At 38.2% G+C, this 27,989-nt stretch overlaps 1 protein-coding gene across 1 annotated transcript in view; it reads right to left on the reverse strand.

Annotated features, from left to right (window-relative positions):
- COBL (cordon-bleu WH2 repeat protein) overlaps positions 1-27,989 on the reverse strand; it is a 162,681-nt gene that overhangs the window by 34,286 nt on the left and 100,406 nt on the right. The window contains exons 9-10 of the mRNA XM_009282903.2: positions 19,671-19,809; positions 16,585-16,755 (exon numbers count right to left, since the gene is read on the reverse strand). Of these exons, the coding sequence (XP_009281178.1) occupies positions 16,585-16,755; positions 19,671-19,809 (310 nt within the window). The remainder of the gene's footprint in view (positions 1-16,584; positions 16,756-19,670; positions 19,810-27,989) is intronic.

Below are 27,989 nucleotides of genomic sequence, written 5' to 3' on the forward strand. Positions count from 1 at the left end.
GATGCCCCATCCCTGGAAACCTTCAAGGTCAGGTTGGACGGGGCTCTGAGCAACCTGATCAAGTTGAAGATGTCCGTGCTCATTGCAGGGGGGTTGGACTAGATGACCTTTAGAGGTCCCTTCCAACCCAAACTATTCTGTGATTCTATGATTCTATAAAAATTTCTGAACTAATTCAATACAGATTTTCAGACAGGGGAAAACTAACATATTGGACTTATTATAATCCCCATTTCTTTCCCACAATCCTTTCTTCAATGACTGAAAAAGTCTCTCTGACCTCTGCAAAGCCCATGTGACCTTGAATGCTGCTGCTATTGCTAAACTGCTTTTCATCCTCTGCATTTTGGCAATCTCTTGAACCTACTAATTCCTTGCTTTTATAAAAGCCTTGTTTTGAGGCTCTGACGAGTCCACACCATAGCCAGTAACCAGCCTTCCTTATTCGAAGGGATCAGATGTCACAAAAGCAACATGAAGAGCAAAATGCTCTTTGACAGGAAAAGGATCGTGTGTCAAAGTAGATCTTTCCTTGATTAACTGGAGAACATTGCCACTTGGAGAAGAATATATTTTTAAAAATGAGTCAGTAGTGAGTTGTTCATTTCCTTTTATACACAATAAAGTATGATGGGGAGACTTTCACAACAGTTCCTGGTGTTCACTATCTGAAGTTAACAGCAAGCTAGAACGACTCACAAGGTGCTTTCCCGGCTCTAGTAGGTCCTTTCCTTAGGTGTGAGGAGAGGGGCAGTGTGCCTAATCCATGCAGTTCAAAAAGACTACGAACAAGCAGACAATGTAGGTTGGAGGAGCAGGATAACAAAGAAATATATTTAAGAGTATATAATAGATATCTTTGGACTTGCACTTCATATATCACCATGTGTAACACTGGTAACATGCTGTGATCGATCATGGGGGTCTTTGGAGGCCTCTGCGGGAAAGGAAAATCTAGATCTAAAACCAGAGACTGCCCAGTACAATGAGCCTGGTGAAGAAATAAACCACTCTCCACATTTTGCTGGGAATTATCAGACTTAAGTGATAGTTTTGGCAATCCGCATCCTTTACAGAGGGGGTCAGCTTCCATTCAGGCACACTGCAGAATCTAAACAAATGGACTGTGAAGGTGATTTTCATGAGCCACCTTAGAGAACACACTCTATAAAATTGCCTGAAAAGCGTATGCGGTGTAACGATTAAAACCAGAAATGATTAGTGCATCTATGCAATAAAACAATGTTTTATTAGGTGATTTTTAAGACCACAGAAAAAAGGCCATTTGCTCAACTTTTCTTTTTAAACTTCACCATCTTTCCCCCTCATGCACTGTTTTATCAATTCATTCTCTTCCTTAGTTTGTCTGTTAACAATTCTATAAAATCTCTACTACAGTTTCATATTTCTAGCATAATGCAGAGGAGAAAAACATAAAACACTTTTGCATTGTAATTATACTTTCCTTCCCCAGAGACCAGCTGCCAGCAAACTCAGCAAAGAAGGGACAAAAAAACCCAACCCTAGACCAAACGCACATACATATACATACACACACATTTGTGGGATTTAAGAGCTCTTTCCATAGCACAGAGACACCATTCCACTCACAGTTGTGTATTTATATCTGATTAAAAGTGATTTAGAAGTTAGGAAATGTGGAAGAGAATCAGGTCAATCTGTAATAAGCTATCTATTACTGAAGCCATTAGATATTACACACATTAAAAATAACACATTTTGAACAGTTGCTTTCTGTTGATGGGGACAAAGTATACTTGCTTTGGGCATATAAGCACTTCTATTGAGAATTGCTGCACAAATGAGAAAAAATACTTTTAGTACCTTCCTAATAATGCAGACTTACTAGGCATTAATGGCAACAAATACTGGTTTTGCTTAATACCAAAAGCTAAGAGTGAACTCCAGGCTGGAGTGGTCGTTAACAAAATAGCATTTCATCACTCCTGTAGATTTTTTTTCTTATCCATCCTCACAGCACCTCAGTCCATTCAGATCTGTGATGTCACCCTTCAGTTCCCCATCAGTGCATCCATCATTTTCCCTTACATCACCTTCTATCTTTGTATAGGATAGTATCTATAGTATCATCTGAAGTCAGACAGAGCCCTGAGAAAATTAAATGTTTCATGCACAAACCACCTGTCTAACTTACAATTAGGACGGCACAAAATAACTCAATTTAATTGGCCAAACCATGCTTCAGCCAAACCACCAATAACATAAATACCTTCACAGAAGATTTTCAGCAGCTAGCTCCAAATATAGGTATGAAAATATTTTCATACACCTCTGTGCTATGAAGACACAAAACTCTACTCTGACCTCTTTTCATGTACGTTAACTGACTCCTCTTGGACCTCCTGATCAATGGAATACCTTCTTCCCTCTCCAAAGTTCAAACAACAACAGGCTTTGCAATATACTTTGGTTGGTGGTTTACTTTGGCAATTATATTTCTAGAAATATTTTAACCTAGAAAAGCATGCTTCTTTTCTGAGTTTAGTTATTACACATTCTACTGCACATTCACACTCGATTACTCTGCTATCATATTTCTCATAGCTTTTAAGACGTCCAACGATGTCAATAGAAGTATCTACCTGGAGAGACACTGCTTGGAGTACCTGGACACTTCTCATCACTAAGACGTTTTGCCGTCTGAAACTGCCCAGTGAAGAAAGAATTATTCTTGCAGAGAACAAAACTGAGGACCAGCATACGCTAAGTATCTCCCTGAAGATCTTGTGCGATACCCTCCACAGGGGCATTGTACCATTTTCAAAGGACATTTCCTAGGCACTCTGAAAACCAGACTCCCATGCTGGGATGAGGGCAAATCGAGGGCAGCGAGGCCAGGACAGTGCACGCCAAGCACACTCACCACCTAAAACACTGCCAGGCACCCTGGGGCCATGCTAGCAGCAAAGAGCCACAGACATGCTGCAGAAGCCCATAAAGGCAATTGGTTATATGGAAGGATGGCAAGAGACAGACTTCTTTTCCAGTAACACAGACATAGCCAAGAAATCACTGCATGGGGCAAGAATCAAATGTGGGGTATCATGAACTCCACTTCAGGCTCTAGCGATGAGGTTATCTTTTTCAGCAGTGTACACTGAAGCTCTCCCTGGGAGCCTAGTAAGGAGAGGAAGATTGGACAGGTGGAGAACAAAGTGCTCACAGAAGAGCTCTGCTGTCATGCCACCACTCCTCTTTGGATGTGAGCAGATGGACTCTAGATCAGATTATTTCAGACATAAGCAGAGATGGGAATACTTAAGTCAGAGCTGAATTTGGCCCACTCTTTCATAGTCCTCTTGTGAAGTCAATTATCTCATCAATCGTGCTTTGCCCTGGGGCTCTCCTTCCCTATTAACTTGAAATACCAGGAGGAAGAAATGCAAACACGCAAGAGTGGTAACTGGATGTTATGCTCTGTACTGATTTGTGGATAGTAAAATGTTAATGGCAGTGTCATCTCTGGTGCTATGGTGAACAGTAGCCTGATGCAAGAAATGGGTCATCACCTGAACACCCACTTGGAATAAATTTTCCCCTTTCATATTTTGCACTGTTACTAACAGAACCTGCTTCCACTTCAGCAGCTGGGTTTTGCCACTGACTTCAATGGGAGCAGGATCGGACCACTCACTGATTAAAATGCAAAGCTGCAGGTATCTCCTGCATGGGATGAATCCCCACAGGGAAAATCTGTCTGCATTTTTATTCACGTGAAGCATTTTAAGGCTTTCATTTACACAGTTCATTCAATAATAACGTGCATGCTGTATAATGGGGTACCTGATTAAGCATGCTTAAGTGCTTTGCTGGAGCAGGGCCATTTCTAGAATTTGAAGGTTCACTATGATCATACCCTCAAAACAGACAAGCTAGTTTGGGGAATTTTTCACCTGAGTTAATGGGCTTAATTAGGATCAGCATAAAAGGTCATTTTTCCTACGGGAAATTTGGAAACATCTTTGAGTTTCTTTCTTTTTAGCCTCAGTTCCTCAAGAAATTAGGTTGAGAAGGTCACACTGTTGCAGGTTTGTAAGTCTATCTATGAAACCCTCCAGTAACTTTTAAACTGGCTGCCAACTTCTCCTAAATTAGTCAGGAAGGGTAACACTCTACGGTTCAGTTCCAAAAGTTTCATAAAGAGGTAGAAGGACAGAGCAAGGAGACTTTCTTCATATATGTGCTGACATAAAAGCTCATTCTCTATTATCTACCAGCGATACCTGAGGGAAGGATGCTATGAACAATAGCAAAGCTTCAACCCAGAGTGTGCTGGGTTTTAGATATCAGAGAACTGAGTCATTAATGCAGAAGTCCAAAAGAAATGTTTATGGAATTACTTGATGGGGTCTGAGGGGGGAGAAGAAGAAAGAAAAAAAAAAAAAGGAAACATTCCCAAATCCTAACATCCATTTTGGATTTGAAAAGCAAGAAGGTGAAGCTTCTGGGATTTTGTCCTCCATCTGTTTTTTCCCTTTTTTATCCATTATTACCCCCTTTTGTTCTCCTTATGCTCAACTAAAAAAGAATGTTTAAAAAACAAGCACCTCCTCTTTTAAACTCCAAAGAACCAGTTAATTTTTTTTTCCCTAAAAACACCACACAAGGTTTGTGTTCTGAAAATTTTTTAGCAGGTTTGAGTGGCCATTGTTCCACTTTGTACAGTACAGTTTGTACAGTAATGCTGAAACATTATCTTCATTCTCCTGATCGCTCATAATTTCAGCATGAGATTATAAAACTCTCCTCTCGCCTCAAGAGTGTCCCCTATCAGACCAGCACAGAATCAAGCTGGTGGTTTGTTATTACTCTTCACATTACAGCATGTAAGTTTAAAGATTTCTGTCTCCATTGCTTTCAGTCTGCTAATTTTCTTAGAGGCACTAATTTAACTCCATGGAAAAACCGCAAGGAGTTTCCCCGTGCAAGGATTTTTTGTGTAAAAAAATGCAATCGATACATTGCCAAAGTCTTGTATTATGAACAGTGGCATGTATTTAATGTACCCTGAAAGTGAAGAAAAGCCTTTTTAGTACAATCTGTGTCCTTTGTAAGAGCAGACTGAAGACAAATGATTTTATTTGAGGAACATCTGAATCCCATTGATTAGCTTGATGAATACAGAACAGGAAAGCTGCCAGGTACAGAGGAAGCTGGGCATGTCCACAAGGGAGTGGAGCAAACAAGCAAATTACAGTATATGCGTGCTTTTTTTTTTTTTTTAACCAAATGTTTTCACTTGGAAAACTTGGACACTCAAACCTCTAAGTTACTTTAACTGACTGGTCAGTTAATCAGCATATTGTTCTCATTTTCTGAAGGCAAGCGGAGAAGTAAAAAAAAAAAATTTTAAATTATAAATAATCAATAAAATGTTCACATACGTTGTGTTTAATTGAAATAAGATTTCTTCTGGAAAAAAAACCTCTTTCCTCTTTTTGGAGAGAAAGCAGGATAAGTTTTACCTGGTAAAAAAGAATCCTGTCACTCCCGAGCATTGATTTAACATGTCTGAGAGACTGGTAGTACCCAAAAAACCTTAGCAGTCCACTGTGAGGCTTTCTGTATAACAAGTCAAGTGTAAGAGTCTGTTTAGCTTCCAAAATGCTCCATCTCTTACGAGTAAAAGTCAAGTAAAGAAAGTTCTTATCTTGAACTTAAAGCTAGGAGACTAGTTTTTCTTACAGTCTTTATAATTCTTATATAAGCCTTCAAAATTCTTATAATTCAAGAATTATAAGTGTTCTTAAATTCTTACATTCAAGTCTTTACTGTTACACCTATAGACACACCTTATAAATAGAGCTGGTTGCATGTTTTCACTCAGTTAAGGAGAAAATGTTGAAAAACATTCTCCATTAATTTTCATGTTTTTACAAACTGAAAAAATTTTTTCCCCTTTAGTTTTTAACTTCTTGTCAAGTGAAAAAATTGAGGAAAGAAACAATCATGGGAGAGAAAAGAAGAAAAATGCTAACCTACATGCTTTAAAGATCAGGTATCAATAATAATTTTCATTAGATGCTTGAAGTGAAAAAATTAGTTGTTTTGTTTGTTTGCTCTAACAAGTAAGTAGATACTCCCCTACCAGTCCTTCACTGTTTATGGGAGGTTACCATATATTTAGCAACTTTACTTTCACCTTTTAATCACAATAGTCTTAAAAGAAAAAAAAAATGTCAGTCATAGTCCTCCTTTCTCATTCTTTCCTCGGTCTTCTTTTGTTTTAGGTCTTTGTCCTCCATTACACCCCACCTTTGCTTATGGTACAGTAGGTTGGAAAGTAATTCTTTTATCCATGCCAGGAACCAATTATGGAATCCACAAAAGGAGCTGACAAAAGAAACTCTGTCTCCGCTCTCAGCCTTTTGCTCCCTCAGGCCCTAAAACGCAGAAGTGAATGTGCATGGCCAGAATTCTCAATTTCTTAGAAGAAAGCAGGCAGGCATTTTAGTCAGTGTTTACTGACTTAGAAGTGGTAATAGGAAAAGCTGAGTATGAGCATCTCTAAGGACGGACAAGTACGTTGGTATGGGTATTATCACCCACCTGGAACAGAGAATACAAAAATTTTCAACAGTTTGCTTTCTGTAGCTCTCTGTGCATTGCCTGCATTTGAATCAGTAGGATCTTGCACCACAAATTTTAATGCCATTTCAAATACCAACCTTCCAGTTTGATTTGGCCCATACCTAATCTGTAAATCAAGCATAACTTCACATTCATACCCACGATTAAAGTTCTCTCACCCCCCCACCCCCCCCCACGTTCGTGCATGTATTCGGCTGGACACAGATGTTTAGTCCAGCTTGTTACTGATAAAGTATAAGTCTCTCTACTTGTATGGGTGTGACGATTTCTTCATATTCCACTGTTCAAGTAGAACAGAGTACATTTAAGATGCCACTCAGTTATTAAAGGTACGGCTCACGGAGTTAAACTGCTCTTATTTTGACTAAGGAAGAGGAAAACAGGGAATTTGGTTTCACTTAGAATAAACATTCACAGTTTATCCACAGACCACTTGGATTGCAGAGCTGGGCTGCAAGGGAATTAGAAGAGAAATGTCTTTACGTTTAGTCAGGATGGGAAATGTGAAGCTAAGGTTTATTCCACGCTCTATGAAATAGGTAAATAACCAGTTAAAAACTTAAATATCAGGAAATGAGGCTAGAAAGACTATTAGATTCACTGGAGTCCAGTTCCATACTTAACGCAACCAGAAAATATTTTGTTATATTCAAAGGAATTGTGCTCCCTTACAGTAGGATTGACTTCTGCCTCAAAGTCTGCAAAATCACAGGTATTATTTCCAATACTGTGGCAGGCAGCAGAGTGAACATGTAAGGGAATACAAAACACTTCCTTTCCAACCGGTGTAACCTTTACCCAGGACTGAGCCTCCTTCTTCAGAACTTTCTCAAGGCATGAAAAAATGAAGCAGATCCGGTGACCCAAATGTACAACTTTCTTATTAGAACTGATCAGGAAAAAAAAGTATCTTTCAATTTCAAGGAACATTCAAGGGATGTTCCCTTTATAGGACTCAGTAGTTGATACCTATTCAGTATGTTATCAACTTCTAAAGCAGTTCATTCTTGCCACTGGGCTTGATCCTTTCAACAGTCATTTACCACTTGAAGTCAAAGCATCAGAGAAGAATATGCAATAAACAAGGAATGAAGCAGCTGATTCTTGCATACAAAAATACGAGATCACCTTCCCCCTTCTCCACCTGAGCAAAAATCAGCAGAGTTTATTACGTGCAAGCTCTTCTGGATAAACAAAGAATTAATTATGTCACTTTTTGTTCTGTCAACTTCTTATGAATTTGAACAGTGGACTTCTCTAGCCATACAGGTGCTATACAGAAGCCTATCTGCATACTATACATGAGATATCTGAACAAGAAGTGTGTAAACAGTGACAGCAAGTTTGTCTCACTGTCCTTGAGGAGGGAGTTCATAGTTTTGCAATGACATTAGAACACAACATGGCTGTAATTTTGGAGGGATGGAATAAGTTACATTCTGTCTTCTAAAATAACATGTATTTTAGTATGGAAAGTTAAATGGTGCCTACTGCATGTACTAAATATATATTGAGAGTCATGGTAGTGACTGGAAGCCAAGTTCGGAAGACAGTACTGCTGTCTTATATACACACACACGGCCCAGCTCTCACAAAGAGGCACTTTTATATGGGAATGGAACAATAAAGAGGGCTTAAAGTGGCTGTAAACATAAATGATGAGTGTATGAGAATCATGACCACAGCGTTTACTTTACAAATGCAGAATACAGGGACAGATGATGGGCATATGATAGATTGCATGGCCATATGTTTAATAAATAAATGCATCATAGGCCTTTGCAATTCATCATACAATTTGGACTGGATGATTTCTCTACCACTCACTCTCCCTTGGCACTTACTTGAGCACTCTAGATGCCATGGACAGCTTTAAATAGTTCCAGTTAAAAATGAACAAAAAGAGAAGTATTTCCTTTTTCCATTCATATATTTAGAATATTCTCTCCATATTTTACCTGCCCAGAATAAGTTTTGGTTCTGAACCAGCAGCACATTTTCTAAAGATAAAAATGGAATGAGTTCAAAGTTTAGTATTCTACAGCCCTGACACTGGAAAAGAAAAAAATCCAGCTGCTCAGTGAGAAAGACAACATTCATTTCAATCCTCAAAGATTTCAATCCTAAGGAAAAAAAAAAGAAAGCATTACATGTAGAAAAGACATTTAAGGACATTTGGAGAGTCTCTGAATCCTAGATTTTAGTCTCTGAATGATTGAATTGCTGGTAATGAAGTCATTTGTCTGTGAAAGAGGATGGATACTAAAACAATCTGCTCATGCTTTTAAAATGCTAAAACTCAAGCTGATAAACCTTTCTAGCAGAGCACACCTTTCTATATTGGCACTAAACCGGACCTACTCCTACGCACTTGTTCTTAAGCACATACACCAGCTATATGCACTAATTTCCACACCTTGAACACAGCTGCCATAAATATACAGGCAATGTCTATGCAATATAATAGCCAACCCAACATGGCACCACCCTTTGCAAAAATGCCTAGAGTAAAAATTTGAGCTTACGTCTGGAAGATGCCATCACAGTGGCATCACCTGCAAATATGATTTTATCTTCATTTTCCTATTTGTGATGAAACTATTTTAAAAAAATCTAGAAAAAAGAATTATTTTTCTTTTTAGTTGCTGAACAAAACAACTCGGTAAACTAGGTTTAATTTTATGGCATTCTTAAAGAACTGAAAATCTTTGTATAAATAAATGTGGTATCTATTAGCTTAAAATTCATCTTTAGCATTATTCTTACTTGCTACCTACTGCAGATATGTGACAACATCGGCTCCCTCTGGTGGTCAACATAAAAAAAGTTTTATATGGCCATTTGGTAAAAATCTGTGCTCCGGGAAGCTTAATCTGTTTCTAATTCACTGGCTTTCGTAGGGGTTGAGCACATTCATCATCTATCAGAAGGGGTTTAATCATAAATTATACATCTGTCGTTATTTCCTAACAGCACTGAATATCACTGACATTGGAATCGTAACACTGGAATTTGTTTTGATTTATAAGCTATCTATGCATTTACTTGTCCTCCTGAAAGGGCTCAATAATATTTTCCAATTTTGGTTGGGGTTTTTTTGTTTATTTGTTTTTCACCTCAGATATCTTACCGTGAAGGACAGTATTTTAGCAATGCTGTTTGGTAGTGCAGAAAAATCCTGAATACATTAAATGTGTTTCTTACTAACTCTGGTAAGAGCATTTTGGTGAAAAATTGTAGTATAGTAGTCAATTTGTTATCAACTTCTCCGTGTCATTCTCATTACACTACTAATGTCTCCATGGTTAAAATAAAAGGAGTAAAACCGAGCCAATGTCCTTTCATATCACTGCTAACCTAAGACTCCATCAAACTGAGCTAAACTGACATTTCTTCCTCTCATTGAAAACGACAGAAAAACTCTCATTCTCTTCCAGAAGCCGAATTGAGGCGACGTTAGAAATCCTGGGTCGAAGCCTGAAACAAGCAGGGATTCCCTGACTGTGCCTCGGCGCTGAGCTGGTGCTCGTGAACCAAACTTCCGGCGAGTTCACGTTCCCATAATCACGCTTTGCTTAAACACTTTACCCCCTTGCACACACACTATTAATAAATTAACAGTTGTGAAACAGAGTATCTATGCAATTCCACTGAACAGATTTGTATTTAATGAGTGTCACTGAAAGTTCTTTCCCACACTGTGTAGAGTCATGGGAGGTTTTAAACATGCTAATGTTATAGTGTAAGTATAATTTCTTATAATTAAGATGATTTCTTGTAAAGATGCAGCGATTTTTCTTCTTTTTTTTAAGTTCTGTTTACTACTATATATGTACCTGGCACTTAGGAAATTGTAAGAAACAAAGGATATGAGCTAGCATAAGCAAGGAATTTTTTTTTTTATTTGGAAAGGCAGAGCTGGCTAGCTTAAACCGGTCATTAAAATATTTTACATAGGAATTTCACAGAAAATGTTAATTCCCACAAACATATTTTGAGAGGCAAATTTTGCATTTTAATTAAAAAAAAGTAAATTAACAATGAGTAATGACCTTTTTGAGTTTTTACTTAGAGCTTTCAAAAGTTTGAGCAGACCACCTGAAAAGAGACAGCTTTTAACAGCAAACTTCTCAGCTATGTGGAGAGGGGTCATAGCTGTATTCCTTCAAAGCAAGGAAACTTTTTCATCAAAAATGTGATTTTGTTGACAACTTGAGCCTCCTTTAAGCTAAACTGGTGTCAATGCAAAGAACTGCATTTACAATACACTGTACTTCTACATCATACTCAATGTAAAAAACTTTGTTTCACCACTTCATTATTCCATTTTTATACTAGTCTGAACTCCATGGGGCATGTAACTCTGTGGAGTTACAAATAGGATGTAAATAGAGTAATGAGAATGGGTAAATTAGGTTCTTAATCTTCACACTGTGAACACCTACTAGTTTTTTTTTTAAGAGAAGACTTACAATTAAACCATTGTCCTGTCTTAAGAAGCTATTACAAAGTACCTGGCAGTGCAGAGAGTTCAATTCTACTCCACTTTTATTAAAGACCCTTAGGGTATTAAGTATACTTTCTGAAGCATCACTTAAAACTTATTAACTGCATGTCGTATTTGTATTAAAAACCGTCAAAACCCTTTTTAGTCACGTTTCACATTATCTGCAGGAATGCTTTGCTTTCTTATTCTCCATTTTGCCTACCTGGAAAGGATTCAAAACGAACGCGATTATTTGCTTGAGGGTAAAACAATAATTTTTCATCATTTAAATTAGAGTTATGAATTGCAACTCACTCATTTAAATAACATAAATGTCTTAAATCACAGTACATGTGAGGTCAGAATAGTTCTGGGTGTGTGCACATCTGCAGGAGCTTTGCTTTCTTATTCTCCATTTTGCCTACCTGGAAAGGATTCAAAACGAACGCGATTATTTGCTTGAGGGTAAAACAATAATTTTTCATCATTTAAATTAGAGTTATGAATTGCAACTCACTCATTTAAATAACATAAATGTCTTAAATCACAGTACATGTGAGGTCAGAATAGTTCTGGGTGTGTGCACAATTGCAACTCATAAAACCTATGTTTATAGTTCAGAATGATTAAAATACATGGCTTATGGGCCGTTCACATGAAGAATTTTCTTCAGCGCAAAGAAGTTTTCGGTAAGTACAATCCTATAGCTGATATTTTAATTATAACTCACTGAATATTCCTAGTACAACTGTAAAAAGGAGACTTGTGGAACAAGATTTATCTTGAGCAAACAGTGTTTGCATCTTTTGTTACAGAAATAGAACACACACCTTGATTTGCACAGGATGTCTCCAGCATCAAGATAAAATTACTCACACTAAGCATCAGGATGAAAGCAGACATAAAGCCTGTGAATTAGTGCATTTGGTACTGGTTCTTAGTATTCCTTTTAGGCCCCTTATAGATCCAACAGATCTTTCTTTTTTTCTCGGCAGCTTGATTGATAGCCAAGATACAGAAAGAATCTTGCACTTCAACTTGGCTAGGCCATGCCCAGTTCTAGTTTTGTTCCAAAGGAACAAAACATATGCAATGAAAGAAAAATAGACTATAACAGAGGATGTAAAATGTTATACCTAGGCTAACAGAAAAAAACAAAAAATGTTCTTAGGAAGTTTTCATTAAATCTTTAGATAGTATTGAAAGTAAGACACCCCGTCCCAAAAACACACTCTTTGAAACACCAAATCAAATTAAACCGTGGCTCAAAATAAAGAGAATCTTTTGAAAAAGAACAGACAAATGTACGGATAATCTTTCTGAGGCTGATATATAGATTTATATAACACAGCATTCAGTTCTGGAGCATACATCTCACAAATGAGTATGAACCACGGCCAAAAATAATCAATAGTAATTAAAAGAGAATGTGTGAGTTCAAAAAGAAAGGAAGCCAAAATCTCAGCCAGAAAAAAAGGTTCTTTTCCAGCAGGGAGGAAGGAAGGCAACAGAAGAATCAGGGTAGCAGAGGCAACAGGAGGTTCAGAGGTATGAAGGTCATAGGAAGAGGCAAGGTCTGTCAGACGCGCTTGGTATATGCAGGGAATGATGCACAACAGTAAACTGTTGGAGGAAAAAAGTAAAAGGATAAAATTATAAATATTGTGTAGGTCAGAGCAGAATGGCTAGCATGCTCAGTAACGTTAAAGAATCAGACGCCCAAAGGAGGTGTAGGTGCATGGGCACATGTATTAAAATTCGGAATCCCACAGATGCTCTGAGACTAACTCCCTGGGTTCATGTATAAGCTAATTCAATCCCAACAGCACGACACCTACTGACAGGCAGCATGTCTACAAATTCTGCTTTACTTGGCCTGAATTTTATTCTCCAGAAGGTACAAGATAGATGATGTTGGAGATTCAACTTTATTCTTTAGCCTCAGATCAGGCTGGATGAGTAAGAGCAGCGATGGCAGTATAAGACTCCTAAGTCACACTTGCAAGTTTTCTTGCTTTAAAGACCATCTCTAAGAAAGAAAAGGCTGGGTCACTTGACAGATGCCTTCTGAGGCAGGGCACTATGACAGGCCAGCAAAAATCCCTACTCAGCAGCCTGCAGTTCTCAATTAATTTAGAACCACATGTAAGAAAATGTAGTTTCCTCTCTGTGAGTTTCTCTACTATTTTTGCTTCAAGTTAACAAAGTCCAACCCTTAGAGACTATCCCCAATGACTGTGAAAGACTAGATATATATCTAAGGTGACTGAAGAAATATGACCAAATTGCTTGTGAAACTGTGACAGCTTTTGTCAAGTGGCTTGTATTACCTGTTAATATATCAATGATATAATGAAAAAACATTAAAAATTAGATATGGGGACAAGGCTCCTTTTTGTTCTCCTTGTTCCTTAAAATTAACCTGGTATTATCCATCAACTAGTAGTATACACGTCATCTACACAAAATAACTTGGAAATGCTTATACCCACCCCTTCATCTCTTTCAAACTTTCTGGTTAAGTGATGATTGATTATTTTGATCTATAGTTAAAAACAAAGACACTCTCAAATCATGGTTTCACTTCTTTACGGACAGAACGCTTTCCAAAATTTAAAAATCAATCAGTTGTCAAGCCCTTAGCCAGTGCGAACCCTGAGTTCACTAGTACTTTATCCAGTGTCAGAGTGAAGAATTTAACTTCAGGATCTCACTCTACAATAATGTGAATTGTTTATTCTTTTTCAAACAGCTTTTAATTTCTTACGGCATTTCTTAATGATAGTTCATAACAAGCCAAATAAAGGGCTAATCATGGAGGTTCACAGGAATATTGCATCTATTCTAATGAGCTAGTTGAAAACATTTAAAGGCAGCATGTTTTAGTTGCTCATCTAGGTGCAGCAATGTTTCAACATGTGCATTCTTTACCTGAAGTAAGTAGCACAGAGCTTACTGTTGACTCATTTATTGGGAACTTCACAAGCTATGTGATATAACCAAACGCCATGCAACTGAGGTGACAATCTCCATTTCTGCATTCCCAAAGTGCTGTCAATCTTAGAATCACAGGCCATGAACAATCTGATTAGTAAGATAAGGAAGGAGAAAGGATCCCGTAAACGTATCATTTTAGACATGCACACAACATGCAGCTAAGGGTCTACCAGACCAAAAGTTAAGAGGAAAGGTCATGTCATGAGAATAAAAAGATTAAAGAGCAAAAACTGTGAGGAACAATTGTAACTCTTGTTTGTGGAAGAGATTCTTACCATTAGAGTCAGAAAAGCCCGAGTATCTTACTAAAGGCCCTATTCATGAATGACTTACACTCCACATAAGTTTGGAAAACTCCATCAAGAGCGATTACCACCATCCTCTATGAAATGAAAATTCCTCAACATGGGTTCCCCAAAGCACAATGGGACAACTGTGTGTTTGCTGGGAAGGAATGAGGGGTGAGGCACGGTGCCCCACAGACAGTGGCAGATCGTAAGGAACAAGAATTTAAACTCCACACAATCACAGAATTTTAATTTCTGAATGGGAATCTCATCTTGTGAAAGACAAACTGCTGCTGACAGTCACCCACTCAGCAAAGGAAGACCACAATCCTCATCAGAGAAAGCTGTTTTGATTTCAGAACAAATATGCCTTTCATCAATAGCTGGCATCAGTAGCTTATCCTCCTTCCCACCTTGTTCTATGAGAAAACACATTTACTGAGGTTAGAGTTAGGAAGACTGAAAATTTTGTTCTTTGAATCTACCGCCAAAGTCCTATTTGCACTGCTTGAGGCATTCTCAGGCAATAAAAAACATCATTGCAAAACTCTGTTCTTACACCGCCCAATCACTACAGTATCTACGCACCTTTCAGAATGGCATTAGGCAATAAAATTAGCATCTGTCATACGTGCTGCTTTCTCTCATGAGTACATCTATACACACTTCTCTTGTGTAAATCTATACACGTATCTTTACCTAGATAGAGCGCAGCATAATTACAAAGCTAAACTTGTCCCTCTCCAACACTGATGCTTTAAGTCTAAAATAAGTACCCACTAAGCACTACTCTCTTGCTCTCAATAAACTGAGGGTAATAAAAGCTCATGTTATGTTTCCATGTACGAGCTTAATCAAATCCTTTTGGCTGGGATATTGTGTTTGTTTAAGAGCAAATGATCAGGCTGATAAAATCAGAGCTGCATTGATTAAAGGGTATTTGATCACCAAGTTAGATCAGGAAAGCATTGCAAAAGAACACTGGTAGAAACTCAAATGAAGCAGAAATATTAATGCAAAGAAGGCCACTACAGATTTTTAATAAAGAAAACATTGTAGGCAAGCTGATGGTATCTAGCAAAAAAAGATTTTAAGTATGATATGATTTCTGTGCATATGCTGGTAAAAATCAATTAGGGTTAACCCTCAATAAGATTCAGGTTTTCTGTTAGTACGGATCTCTTTAATTTCCTTCTCTCCCCCCAACAAAACTTGTCAATCTGTATCTCCTCAGCACAGGTTTGAAAAATAATGCTTTAGATTTAGCTGGTATCCAACAGCAAACACACCAACATCAGAGTAACTGCTACCTGCAGAATAATTTTGGTAAAGAAAATGTCCTGGAAAAAGATCTTTTGTCAAATTAGCAGCTAATAGAGACATTTCTCTATCCCATGGTTAGGAGACACCCTCCTAACCTTCAAAGGAAGTGTGTCCATGAGATGCCGTAACGTTCAGAGCTTTGCTGCCTTTACAGGATCTACATGGGTGTGCAGGGCAAGCCCACAGAGAACGTAATACATGATCAAAGACTTGGATTGTGTACAAAGATTTAAAGACAGTCGATGGATAAGCACGAAAAAGTAGCATGAAAACATGCTTTCACAAATACACAAGGATGTGGAAAATATCGTATTTCTTTGTCTGATAACTGTTATGCCCCAAGGGGAAAAGCACACAAAGGACTACCCAGAGATGGCAAGGAAGATGTACACATTAGGACGGGAAGGCCTTTAACAATATACAGCTCCTGTAAATGATTTAATTTTCCTAAGGGAGACACCCTGTAGTTTTCAACCTAGACTGATAGATCTATTGACTCTCAAAGGAATTTGTCTCTGGAGAGACAGAAAAAACGTTAGTACAGAAAAACAAACATGGAGAATTAATAGAAGACAACAGATTTTTGCTTCCAGCTGCACAAAGTCACATAGTTTGATGGTTGTTTTTAAATGCTTCCATACAATGGCCAGGTGTCATCCACAAAACTGTCTCCAAACAAGTGCTTCGTTTATATTAATTAGTTACACTGCATTGGGCATTTTAAAAGACAACAGGCTGGAAAAAAGGGAAAAAACAGACATGCATGTCTAGAGAGCAGAGAGGAAAGTCTGGAAAAGCTAACCCTGAGAGTAACCATCAAAAGAGTGGAAATGCAAATACATGTATTTTCAAACATACGTTTAGGTACCAGCTCTGTTGGTGCCGTAACATCTGCTTCTCTGTAACAGACTGTTGGATCCACAATGTCTCTGTCAGGAGGAGGGTAAGGTGGGGGTGGGGGTATCACTAACTGGGGTGGACCACGAGTGGTGCCTCTAGGAGGCTTTTGTGGCACCTGCCGTCCATCACCTACAGGGGGATCAATTGACTAGTTACTTCATTGTCAAGATAATGATCGCTCTGTTTATTGTTATTTTTGAAACACACATTGATTTTCCCTTACCCACATCCAAAGTCCCTCTGGATCTAAGTCTGCTCTTATTTACCCCAAAATAATTAAGGGAGAAAGGAAAAGCTAGGTCTCTCTTAAACCAACAGCAATGGGACCAGAATTGGGCCCAGCACATATGCGTACATCACAGCTAACAGTTAAAATCACCAGTTTTGGCAGACATAAGGAAGGAGAAAAAAAAGGTTTAATAAAAAAAAAATGGAAAAAAGCTATGTAAGGAAATGTGAAAAATGTGTTTTATTTTTATCTTCTTAAGTGTCAAACTGCCTAAATTTGTTGACCTCTAGGATACTTTATGTGACTATTTTCCTGACTCTCTGAGAGAAAGGAAAATGCCTCAGGTCAGTATTTTGAAGTAGGTATTTTCTTTTTCTGAGTAGGTTTTTTATTATTTTGACATTGTGGAGAAGCAGATGATTAAGTTCTTTTTTGCAAAACAGTGTTTTAAGCTATCAAAGGAAATGCTCGTAACTTTGGCTGGCGGCTTATTTCAATACTATGTGCAATAACTAAATAAATACATGCACCTTTGCACTATACTCTATTAACCACTTGCAATGTTAAAAAGCTGCTGCCAGTTTGTAGTGTACAGACCTAGAGCTAATTGCAATTTGGAAAGTCCTTACAGGCTGAAAGTGCGCTGAGGAACCATGACTACCTGCTCATTCTGCTCTCATACCCTGCCTTAAGCATCTGCTGTAGTCATTGCTGAAGACAGATGCTGGCAGAGACAGACCTCTGGTCTGATCCATTCTGACCATTCCTATACTCTTAGGCTCATGCTCTGGTGCTGCTGAGAAGGGAAGCAGCACCGAGAGGGAGGAAAAAAGATTATGATGTTCTACTTAGGAGTCACCAGCTTCCAGAGATTCAAGACACAATTTAATGCTGGCAAATGTGCAGACCCTTGTTTACTGCTTTGAGAAAACTGGGCACAATACTTTGGGGTCAGAATAAGTGATTCAGTATTGAATACTGAAATGAATTTGTCAGTTTGAGAATATTTTTGATAGGTTCATGTGGCTAACGGGAGATGCATAGGTAGCTTTAATCCTTTTCCATTGTGCAGCTGCCTATTTCTTGCAGCACATTTTTCCCCTCACTACAGTCTTGCTTTTTTCACAGCTTTTCTCTCTTGCTTTCAGAGCCATCTGTGCTTTCTCATCGTTTTCTTGCAAGGGCCCCGAAGAGAGGCTGTTTTACCAACCTTCCCTTGCTGTAACATTTTTTCTTGTTAATGAACGCATTCATTCAAGAAAGTAGCAGAAAATGAAAAGCACTGAAGATAGGGCTACTGTGGGACGAGTTCTTTGTCGGTGTAAATTAATAAGGCTCCATTAAAGTAAACGATACTACTGAATCCTACATCAGCAGAGTCTGGCCAGCAAGCACTTATGTACACAGTACTGAACGGACTAGAAGTGGCTCTGCTGTGCTTTATTTCATCTGTAACGTTCCAAGCACTGATACAAAATAAAATAAACACTTATAAAAAGTTAAAGCACCAAATGTCATCAATAAGTGACCAGCAGTAGGGCAAAGCACGAGGAGCAACAGACTGTGACATCTGCAATGGTTAAAAGTAAGCCCATTTGCTGAAAACTCCTGTGTTATATGGCACAGCGATAACGTTCCCCTCAGAGGGTTTAAATAAGAGATGTCAATGGAGTCGAACATGTCACAAGATAATGGACTCCTGCTGCTACATAAATGCTGAGGCATTAAATGTGAAGCATTTACTGAAAATAAATGTTGGAACAAAGCCAAGAGATTTCTTTCTAAACTGTGAGGCATTTGTAATGTAAGCAATTATGTATGACAGGATGTCATATCTGTATGTCTTAGGCACTTTATGAAACATGAGGTCAAAGGCACGAACTGAAGTGCACTGAGTGCATTACAGCACTTGAAGAATGATTCTCTTAATGTACTGAAAAACGAGTTCCAATATGTGGGGTTATTATCTCATATCTTTACCCATCATAAAATCACTTTGTTTGCTAAAAGCCTAATCTGGGGGTCCTCACTCAGGCAAAGCTCCCACCGATCTGAGTGAGCCAGCAGTCAGATAACGACAGAGGTCTGGGAGAACATTTTTCAGTCTTCCTGTATGAGAGTAAATGTGGTGTCACACACAGCCGAAGACTAGAGTTTCTCTTGTTGTCTCCAGCTATGTATGGCATTCCTCTGAGAGCACCCGTTCTTTGCTTCTACTGATTAGCTAAAGACTCAGCAGAGATTGATTTATAATAAAACTGAGGACCAAATTCAAAAGAAAAACTTCACTGAATATGGTCAGTTGATGTCAAACTGTTGGAGGACCACAGGAAAAGAAAATGTCTTCAGGCTTCAGGAACATGAGGAGATACTGAACCAGCCTGACTGTACTTCAGTTCCAGCAGAACCCCACGGCTTCAGATGCATTCAGTATTGCCTGGCCTGTCTCCATTTACCAGCATTTCCATTTTCTATTTCCGTATTTCTGTTTACTAGCAAAACCACCATGACCTTAAAGATGCAGGATAGGCCCAGGGCTAGTGCTTTTGGATATCCAGCTCGTATCAAATATTCAGATCATCCGATGAGTGTTATCTACCTTTTACTACCCTGTGGTACTCTGAATGGTGGCATTAAAAAAAGAGGTAATATATAAACACTTATTTCCAGACTTTCATTCTGCAGAGAAATGCGTTTTTCTCCCCAAGTTACAAAAGTTCCCAAACTCACAGCATAACGGAATTAAGGAAACTTCAAACAGTGAGCACTGAAAGCACGTGCACGGGATTACACAGGAAAAAAGAACAGCTCTCACCCATTGTGCTCTTCCTCTTGTCTTCCCTCTCTTCTGTCCTGTTTGGCATGGCAGGAGTGGGTGGAGCAGATGCAGTTGGTGGAAGAGGGGCACGCCTCTTCTTTTTCTGTAAATCGTTTAGGGATGCTCCTTGTGAAATCTAGCAAAGTTGAAAAATAGGCACAGTAAAGGATATGTTTTGTCGGTGTTGTAAATTGTCAGTAACAAAAAAAAATGTGATTGTCATATGACCTAATTTCTCAGCACAGAATATTTATAATGAGTATTTATAGTGACAACAGGAGATTAAAAAGACAGATCAGAAGAGGTATAGCAATACTGCACTCAGAGAAATAAAGGGACAAGAACTGCAGATCAATGTCACAGCAGAAATACCAGTCTGGTAGACATTTGATGTTTTTGGTAAAAGGGAACTAGAGAGCCCAACACTCAGCAATGCACAGTATGACACTACGTGTGTTGTTAAGCTTGAGCCATAGCATGATCTTGTTTTTCCATTGATTTCTTCAGACCTTAAATTATGGTTAAATACTCCAATCGGTATGTGTAGGGAATAAACTCTCTCTCTTTTCTTTGATTGTCCTCTCAAATTCTTGTTTAAGGACTTCTGAGGGAAGGATCAGAATTGAAAGTTTGCTTGCATGATGATATGAGATCATACTGTACTCTATTTATGTCTACTGGACTTCACAGATGTACTTTTGAAGATCTGTAACACCTCGGCTTCCAATAATTGCAACATGCCGGTTGGCAAGCCAAGACTTCATTACTGTTTACACTGCTTTTAAAAATACAAAAAAATTTATTACAAGTGACTTGGGTTTCACTGGGTTGCATAATATTTTCTGTAGCTTGTTGGAACTTAGCTATATTTCCTTTTTCCGGAAAAATAATAATAATAAAACCAAAACCATGTAGGAAAATCTGTTGAATTTTTATATTTGAAAGGTACTGACAACACTAGACAGAACCAGGCTTAGCTGAGGCAGAGGGTAATGGGAGCTGCCCACACATGGCATCCTCAGTCTTCACATGCATCACTTCACTGCTCTGTCTGTCCTGATACTCCCCATAGCTGAAGATATCGAATATACAGAACGGCCTGGTGGTTTTCTAATATTTCAAAGGCCTAAACTGCTCTGTCTGTCCTGATACTCCCCATAGCTGAAGATATCGAATATACAGAACGGCCTGGTGGTTTTCTAGTATTTCAAAAAGGCCTAAAATAATAATAATCTTTCCTTTAATCCAGAGGATTAACAAACCCTTAAAATACATTTGTTGTGGGAGATTTCATTAAACCAATAGTAGCTTCATACTGCTCAAAGCAGAGTTCAGAGGAAAGGCACTCATTTAGATGCGTCGTTTGCTACGCTGAGTGAAAACTCTGAGAATAAATGAGTTTTACAAAGAGTAGGACATGAATAGAACCTCCCTTTTAAAAAGCGCTCAGGAGGGTCTTAGGTTATAAAACACAAACATTCAGTTCCCACCTTTCAGAAGAATGCTTTAACCACTGTGCCACATAACATTTGGACACTCTCCACCCATTCTTGGTGAACCTGCATCCTGCCTATGGAGAAACTTGGCAGTAACTGCGCTGGACATAGAGCACGTTAACCAGGATGAGCTGCAGCTTTGTGGCAAACAGTCTCTATAAGACAGAGGGGATGGAGGGTGGGAAATAAAGGTGCCCTGGTCTTGCTTCCTACTACTATGGATTATTTCTGCATTTTACATTAAAGGTTCACTGGATACAGCGCATGACTAAAGCCAGTGAGGCCGATCGAGATAAAGTTAGGCATAGTAAACGGGCAAGAATGTTAATGGTAATTAGTGATTTTGCAGACTTCAATTTTGGTCACCAAACTTCAGGGAATTTGAAAAATTACACTTATACCCAGAAAAGAGCACCAGGCCAAACGTTCAGGAATGGATAAACCAAAATTTTAGAGCTCCTTTGCAAAACTTTTGCCCAAAGTTATGGTGTTGCTCCATATTAAGATGGAGCCGCTCTCCTGATGAAGAAACTGCCTGCCAGTGGTTAGGAACTGACTGCAATTGGCTGAAGTTGAATCCCACCCCTCAACCCCCCTAATTCTTATAGAACCAGAATGCCCAATATTGAGCTGAACACGGGAAACTCTGTTCAGTGAAACAGACTCATCAGGCTTTGGTTTACAGAGGAGGAATTACATGGAGGACAGCTAACTAATGCTGCATTCTTCTCCATGTCTATTTGGGGCAACTGGCAAATAGGCACTTGGAAAAAACCCCCACATTCTTCTGCACTGCATTTTAAATAACTAAAGACGTGTGAGCATTTAATACTGTATCTTGATTCTTCAGGACACTATCTTACCAAAAAAAAAAAAAAAAAAAAAAAAAAAAAAAAAAAAAAAAAAAAAAAAAAAAAAAAAAAAAAAAAAAAAAAAAAAAAAAAAAAAAAAAAAAAAAAAAAAAAAAAAAAAAAAAAAAAAAAAAAAAAAAAAAAAAAAAAAAAAAAAAAAAAAAAAAAAAATTGAAGTAGGGACTTCGATTAATCCGACTACAAAGTCTCCAAAATTCAGTAGCTACGGAGAACTTGAATCATCTGGGAGACAGGCAGCATCTGAATTTCCCCAACATTTCACAAGCGCAAGCCATGACTTTTGTGGTTATTTAATGGCATTTTGCAGCTTCCACATTCACTCCTGTCTCTCCAGACAGAAAAGTCATTTTACTTGAGGACAAAAAATAGGTGGACTGGTGGTTTAGAAGGTAAGTCTAGGAAATCTTGACAATCAAGGCAGAAAGTAAGGAAACCTGTGTTGCCACTTGAAATTAGAGAGATCGCCAATCACCCTTCCCCAAGTACCCGATGAGTGAAGGATGTTAGTTTGGTATAGTCGAATTCCTCAAAGATACATTACTGCTTTTACTAAGAGGAGCTTAGCTTATCTTTTTCAGCTCTATGAATTCTCATGTAGTTGAATCTTCTGAGGAACATTAGATAGATGTATGGATGAACACGCTGCTACAGCTAAAGAAAAAGCTAGCAAATAGCTAGTGCACAACTGCAATAATGCAAGTTTGGTCAAATACACACATAAAAATGCTTTTATTACACTGTCAGCTAAGTGCAGTATACTTCACAAACACCATAAAGAAGATGAAAAGCTTGTTTAAAGCCAGCCACACTACAATGTATATAAGAAGTGTCTAGTTCAAGAACAAGTCATAAAAATTGTTAAAAGTAGTTCTTTAATGCCAACCTCAGTAAACCTATAAGGCTAAACATAAATGGAAAAAACACAAAGAACACTGTTTCTTTCTTGCAATTATATATACCAAAACAATAGAACTTGAAAATAATTTGTTATGGCTGGCTGCTTCTTTTATAAAGAAATCAAGCCTTAAACATTATCTAAAGTAATTTCCCATCCAAACTTTGTTACAGGAGCCCCCCTCTGAGCATAACAGAATTATTTCCTAGTCTTAGCACTTGTGCTTCACCTACATAGCATTTTTAACTAGAAGAAATTATTAGGTCAGCTTCTGTTATGCAACAAATACATAATTTTTAAAGATGTTAATAAGTGTTCTCTGACTATAATCAATACCATCAACTGAGCTACAGATGAATAAATTGGGCCAAAAGGACCTAAGTCTGACAAACAGTGTCACTTCTGTTCCCGTATTGATGAGACCACGTAAGATGCAAAAAACAATTTTCCATTAAATTCATGTCATGGCTCACATGCTGTTTGAAAAATACTTCCAATATTGCAGAGAAAATATCTGAGGAATGTGCTGAATGTGTTTTCTTTCTGTGAAAGTTCAACATCTTTATTAAAATTTGAGGGCTTTAGATAAGATTTCAGAGTATGTTTAGAGCATAACATCATCATCATGGGGAGGTTATGTGTCAAAATTGCGTGGAAAAGAATCCTACAAGGCTAATGCTTGAAATTTTCAATGAGTAGCATTTGACAGTCACCTTACTTGCAAAAGGTCTGTGGATACTGTAAGAGTGGATGTGTAAATTGAGTTTGAGTTTCCTCATGCATGAGTCCAGTATTTTCTTTGGGTTAGGTTGCACTGAATATGAATTCATGGAAAATATTAATGGAGGCCCAAGGAAACAAAAGCCACCACCACCAAAAATTCATCAAGCATTCAAAGACAAGAAGGTTCTCAGATAAACTTCCAATGTGAGCTCCACTCCTTTGCCTTGCCTGTCCTCTACTTACAGGTCAGACGCTGGTTTTGTATTTATCAACCCTTCCCTATTAATCTTTGTAACAGAAATGTGTATCTATGGAAGTACTTGCTAAGTCATCTGGCAAATGCCACCTTTCTTTTATTCACAGACCAAACTAGGCCTAAATTTACTGCAGGTTTACTGCTCCCGAAACTGATCCTCCTTCTGTAAGCCAGAAACTATACTGTTAATTTGTGCTCCTCTGTCCCTCCAGTATCTACCAACATTCGCAACCCACTTGATGACACTGACTATGTATCTCAGTTGTCTGAATCACTACTTTGACCAAGAAGGAAATCTCACTCTACTGTCTCCAAAAACAGATTAAAGACTCTACAAGAGCATACTCGGAGAGCCACACATACCCATGTCTGTTCTGTTAAGGACAGCCCACACACACTTGCCATGGATGGTAGAGAAAAAGGGACTGGGCTTAATGCAACCTTGGAAAGTGCACATAGTGCATCTTTGTTAAATAACAAAATACTGTAATGTTGCAATTACTGCAGCTTTATCTTGACTAGTAAAGAACCTAGCAACTACCAAGGTGTTCCAAAATGGTGATACAGCCAGGTAAAAATTCTTAAGCTAACACTAGAAGCCCAGCTGGATTTTGTGGGCTTGAGGGAAAAATACCATGTAACTTCTAAACTGGATGCTGAAGGCCACTTTGGTGCCTTCTGGGAACTACTGCCTTTCAAGCAACAAGTTTTGCCCATTTATTGAATAGCTGAGCGGGACTTGATACTCTTCAAGGACTACTGTGTTGGGACACAGAGACCAGGAGAACGAGCCATATTTTCTTCCTTCTCCCAAGATGGATGTCTGGGGAGAAGAGTGGACATACGAGAGACACATACTTTCTGCATGACTGAGAAAGAGCTTGGAAAAAAGCTGAGTGATCTCAGCTCAGAAGCACAACCAAGAACACAAATAGGGAAGAACAACTTAAAAATTGCCATGGAAAGACTTTCTTGGACTTGCACACTAAAAGCAAACAGCACCTTCTTGAGTTACCTGGAACAGGTTTTCCCTGAATAACTGCAGGTATCTGTGTTGTAGTTGGCTTCCACACCTACTGGAGAAAGTCTGGACGATTGGTAGACAGATCTAAACAGCTCTAACTGTGCCTTAACAGAAAACCCCTCACTGGATCTAGTCAATAAGTGATTGAGATGTTAAAAAAAAAGTGCATAGTTTGTGTTTCAAAAGCCAAACCACTCTTCCCAATATTTTCATAAACATTACAAGAAACATTTGTCTTACGGCAACAGATTTTTCCTTTTACTCTCACTGCTATCATTTTGCCATAGAAAAGGAAAAATGGAAACTTGAAAACCTAACAATTTTCCAGGTTTGCTATTTAACAAAATCCTCCTTAAAGCAATTTTCTTTCTGCTCAAACATCGTAGCTACAGGTGATATGCATATTCTATTAGCAATAGGATTATGTCTGGAATAACGATTGGTTTTAAGGCTTGTCCCATGGTGGTTTAGCATATATAAATAAAAAATTGTATAGCATATGATATAAACTGTGTGAAGAAAGCTCATATACTCTCTTGCTTCTTTCTCCTTTTTATGAAACATTACACATCAGGATCTTTTATTGTTTTATAGAATGCTTGTACTGTTGCAACTCTGACCTAATTTGTATACAAAATGTCTTGGTTGGCGAAACAGTGAGTGATTGTAGAAATTATTTTTGGAAGTAAATAAAAAGGACTGGAAAAAGAACACATGGATCCAATCACTGGAATGCCCTGACTACAAACTAGTTTCCATCATCCAACACTGACTAGACACACACTCTGATTTAAGCAAGCCAGATTCTGATACACCTGCTGGTGATGATATCGTGTGGGCTCAGAATGCCTATCGCATTACAAGATTGTTTAAATATGATCCACAGAAAAATTCAGAGCTAACTTGTAACTGAACAAACAACAGTATCACCCCAAACTATGTGTGGGACCATCCCAACCCTTGTCCCTTCACAAAGAATTTTAAGAAACTTTGAAATAGTAAGAAGCTCTAGCAGTAAAAAGAAAAGACACACATTTTATTAATCAGTTTTAAACTCTTGATATAACCGTAACTGCACTGATGCTTCTATGGCATTGCATGAAAGACAAGTGGTAGCTTGGTATGTAAGTAAGATTTACGGTTTGAGAGTTTTTAAAAATATTTTGCTATGATTTTGTACATAATTTAAAGCAGTTGAGAAGAAAATATTTTGACCCAAGAGGGGCCATTCTAGGAAAAGCAGAGAGATAAATCTTTCAGCTGCAGAACAGAGACATAAATCTGGCCACCAAACTTGATGATATAAAAGCTATTCTATCCAGCTGATTCTGCATTTTCACAGGGCAACAGATGCTTCAACATGCCTAGCACTAGAAACCGCAAGAAGTCCCAACTGAACATTAATGTGTCTTAAACAACATTTACTCACATGTCTAATATTCCCTGGACAGGTCATACATCATTAGGCTTTTCACTGGCATACACTGACAAAGGAAAACTCAGGGAGCTCTCAAAGAAACTGGGCGTATGAGCAATTCATGAGGCTGACCACTGTAAGTTACATTGTATTAAATTGTCTATTCAGCACTGAACTTCTCTACCTTGTTTCCTTATTGGGTAGTCCCCCATTTCATTTGATTAAAAGCTGAATGTTTAATCCACAAGTACGTTACCAACAGCATTCAAAGACAGCAGTCTGATGTTTCCCAAAAACATGTCCTCATGTTGCAGAATGCATTTGTGTGGGTTATTTAAAATGCTTACTAGTATCCCATGCAATGCAACAACTTACTGCAAAAACAACATACACAGAGATACTAAAAAATCTGGCACATGGAAACAGTTTTAAAGAGGGTATTATTTGAAAAACTTGTCATTTTGATAAAATGCATAGAAATAACTACACTTTAGAAATTAGCAAGCAGTTTCTCTGGATCGGTCATTTTAGTTCTGTACATCTTGATTTTTCAGTGTTGGATCTCACAAACCTGGCAATAAAATGAATAATAATAAACTTAAAGGGAGTTTTTAAAACAAGCCATATGAAGTTGAGAAATGCATGCTGTGATAGCAAGACTGACATTCGGACTGACTAGACCCAATAGCTCGTGTTACTCTGGACACGGCACTCTCACATGGAATGAGTTTAGATGAGAGATTTCCAAGCTACTGCCAACATGAGTTCCAAGTCCACAATATAACACCAACTAACTCTTCAAGCAGGACAACCATGTTCGTGTCATGACGCTACGCCGCTCCGTATCATGGTGTTTCCTCCTGACTTTGAAGCTCTGCACCATGCTTCCTTGTACTGTGTTTGGCCCACGTGATGGTCGCACCCCAGCCATACTCGTGGCCTCAGCTTCTGAGCTGCTTTGCTGCTGGAAGTGTTCAGGCGCTGTGTTAAGTGGGAAGTCTGGCTTACGACTAGGGTGCAAACTGCATTGCTCTTCTGAAAATACCCTTAATATTTTGGTGAAATGCCACAAAATATTGTATCATTTTGCCTACTTTTATGCTGCTTAATTTCAAATTAATCTTTTCTCATTTATAATTCTGGTGTTAAACAGGGTTTTGTAACGAAATTTAGTATTCTTTATCAAAAATAAAGCTGTGACTACAAAACCATCTCAATCTTAACAACAGACAAAAAGCTTAGCATTACTGGATTTTACAGAAATTGCTATGCTCTTGTGCTATTTTATTCATAAAATGAAGAAGACAAAAGCCAAGGATGTCCTTGAATACTCAGCTGACTGGCGACAGAAAGCTGAATCAGTTGACACAAGAAAGCCACTACAAGGTGAAGGGGCAAGCTCATTTTTCCATCTGTTTTTATTGAACACGCCCTTTGTGAAATGTCATGGTCAAGGGCAGTTAAAAATTAATGTCATTCTAATCTTCTTTAAACACTTCAACTTGTTCAGTTAAATGTGTCAGACAGGAAACTATCCATAAACAACTTTGAGATGTTAAATTACTAAGATAGCTGTGATTTCCTTCTTTTGCAAAATCTCATTACTAGCTGCAGTATTATTTCCACTCAAGGA

This window comes from Aptenodytes forsteri, unplaced genomic scaffold (genome assembly GCF_000699145.1).
Source record: "Aptenodytes forsteri isolate BGI_AS27 unplaced genomic scaffold, ASM69914v1 Scaffold150, whole genome shotgun sequence".
Lineage (NCBI taxonomy): Eukaryota > Metazoa > Chordata > Aves > Sphenisciformes > Spheniscidae > Aptenodytes > Aptenodytes forsteri.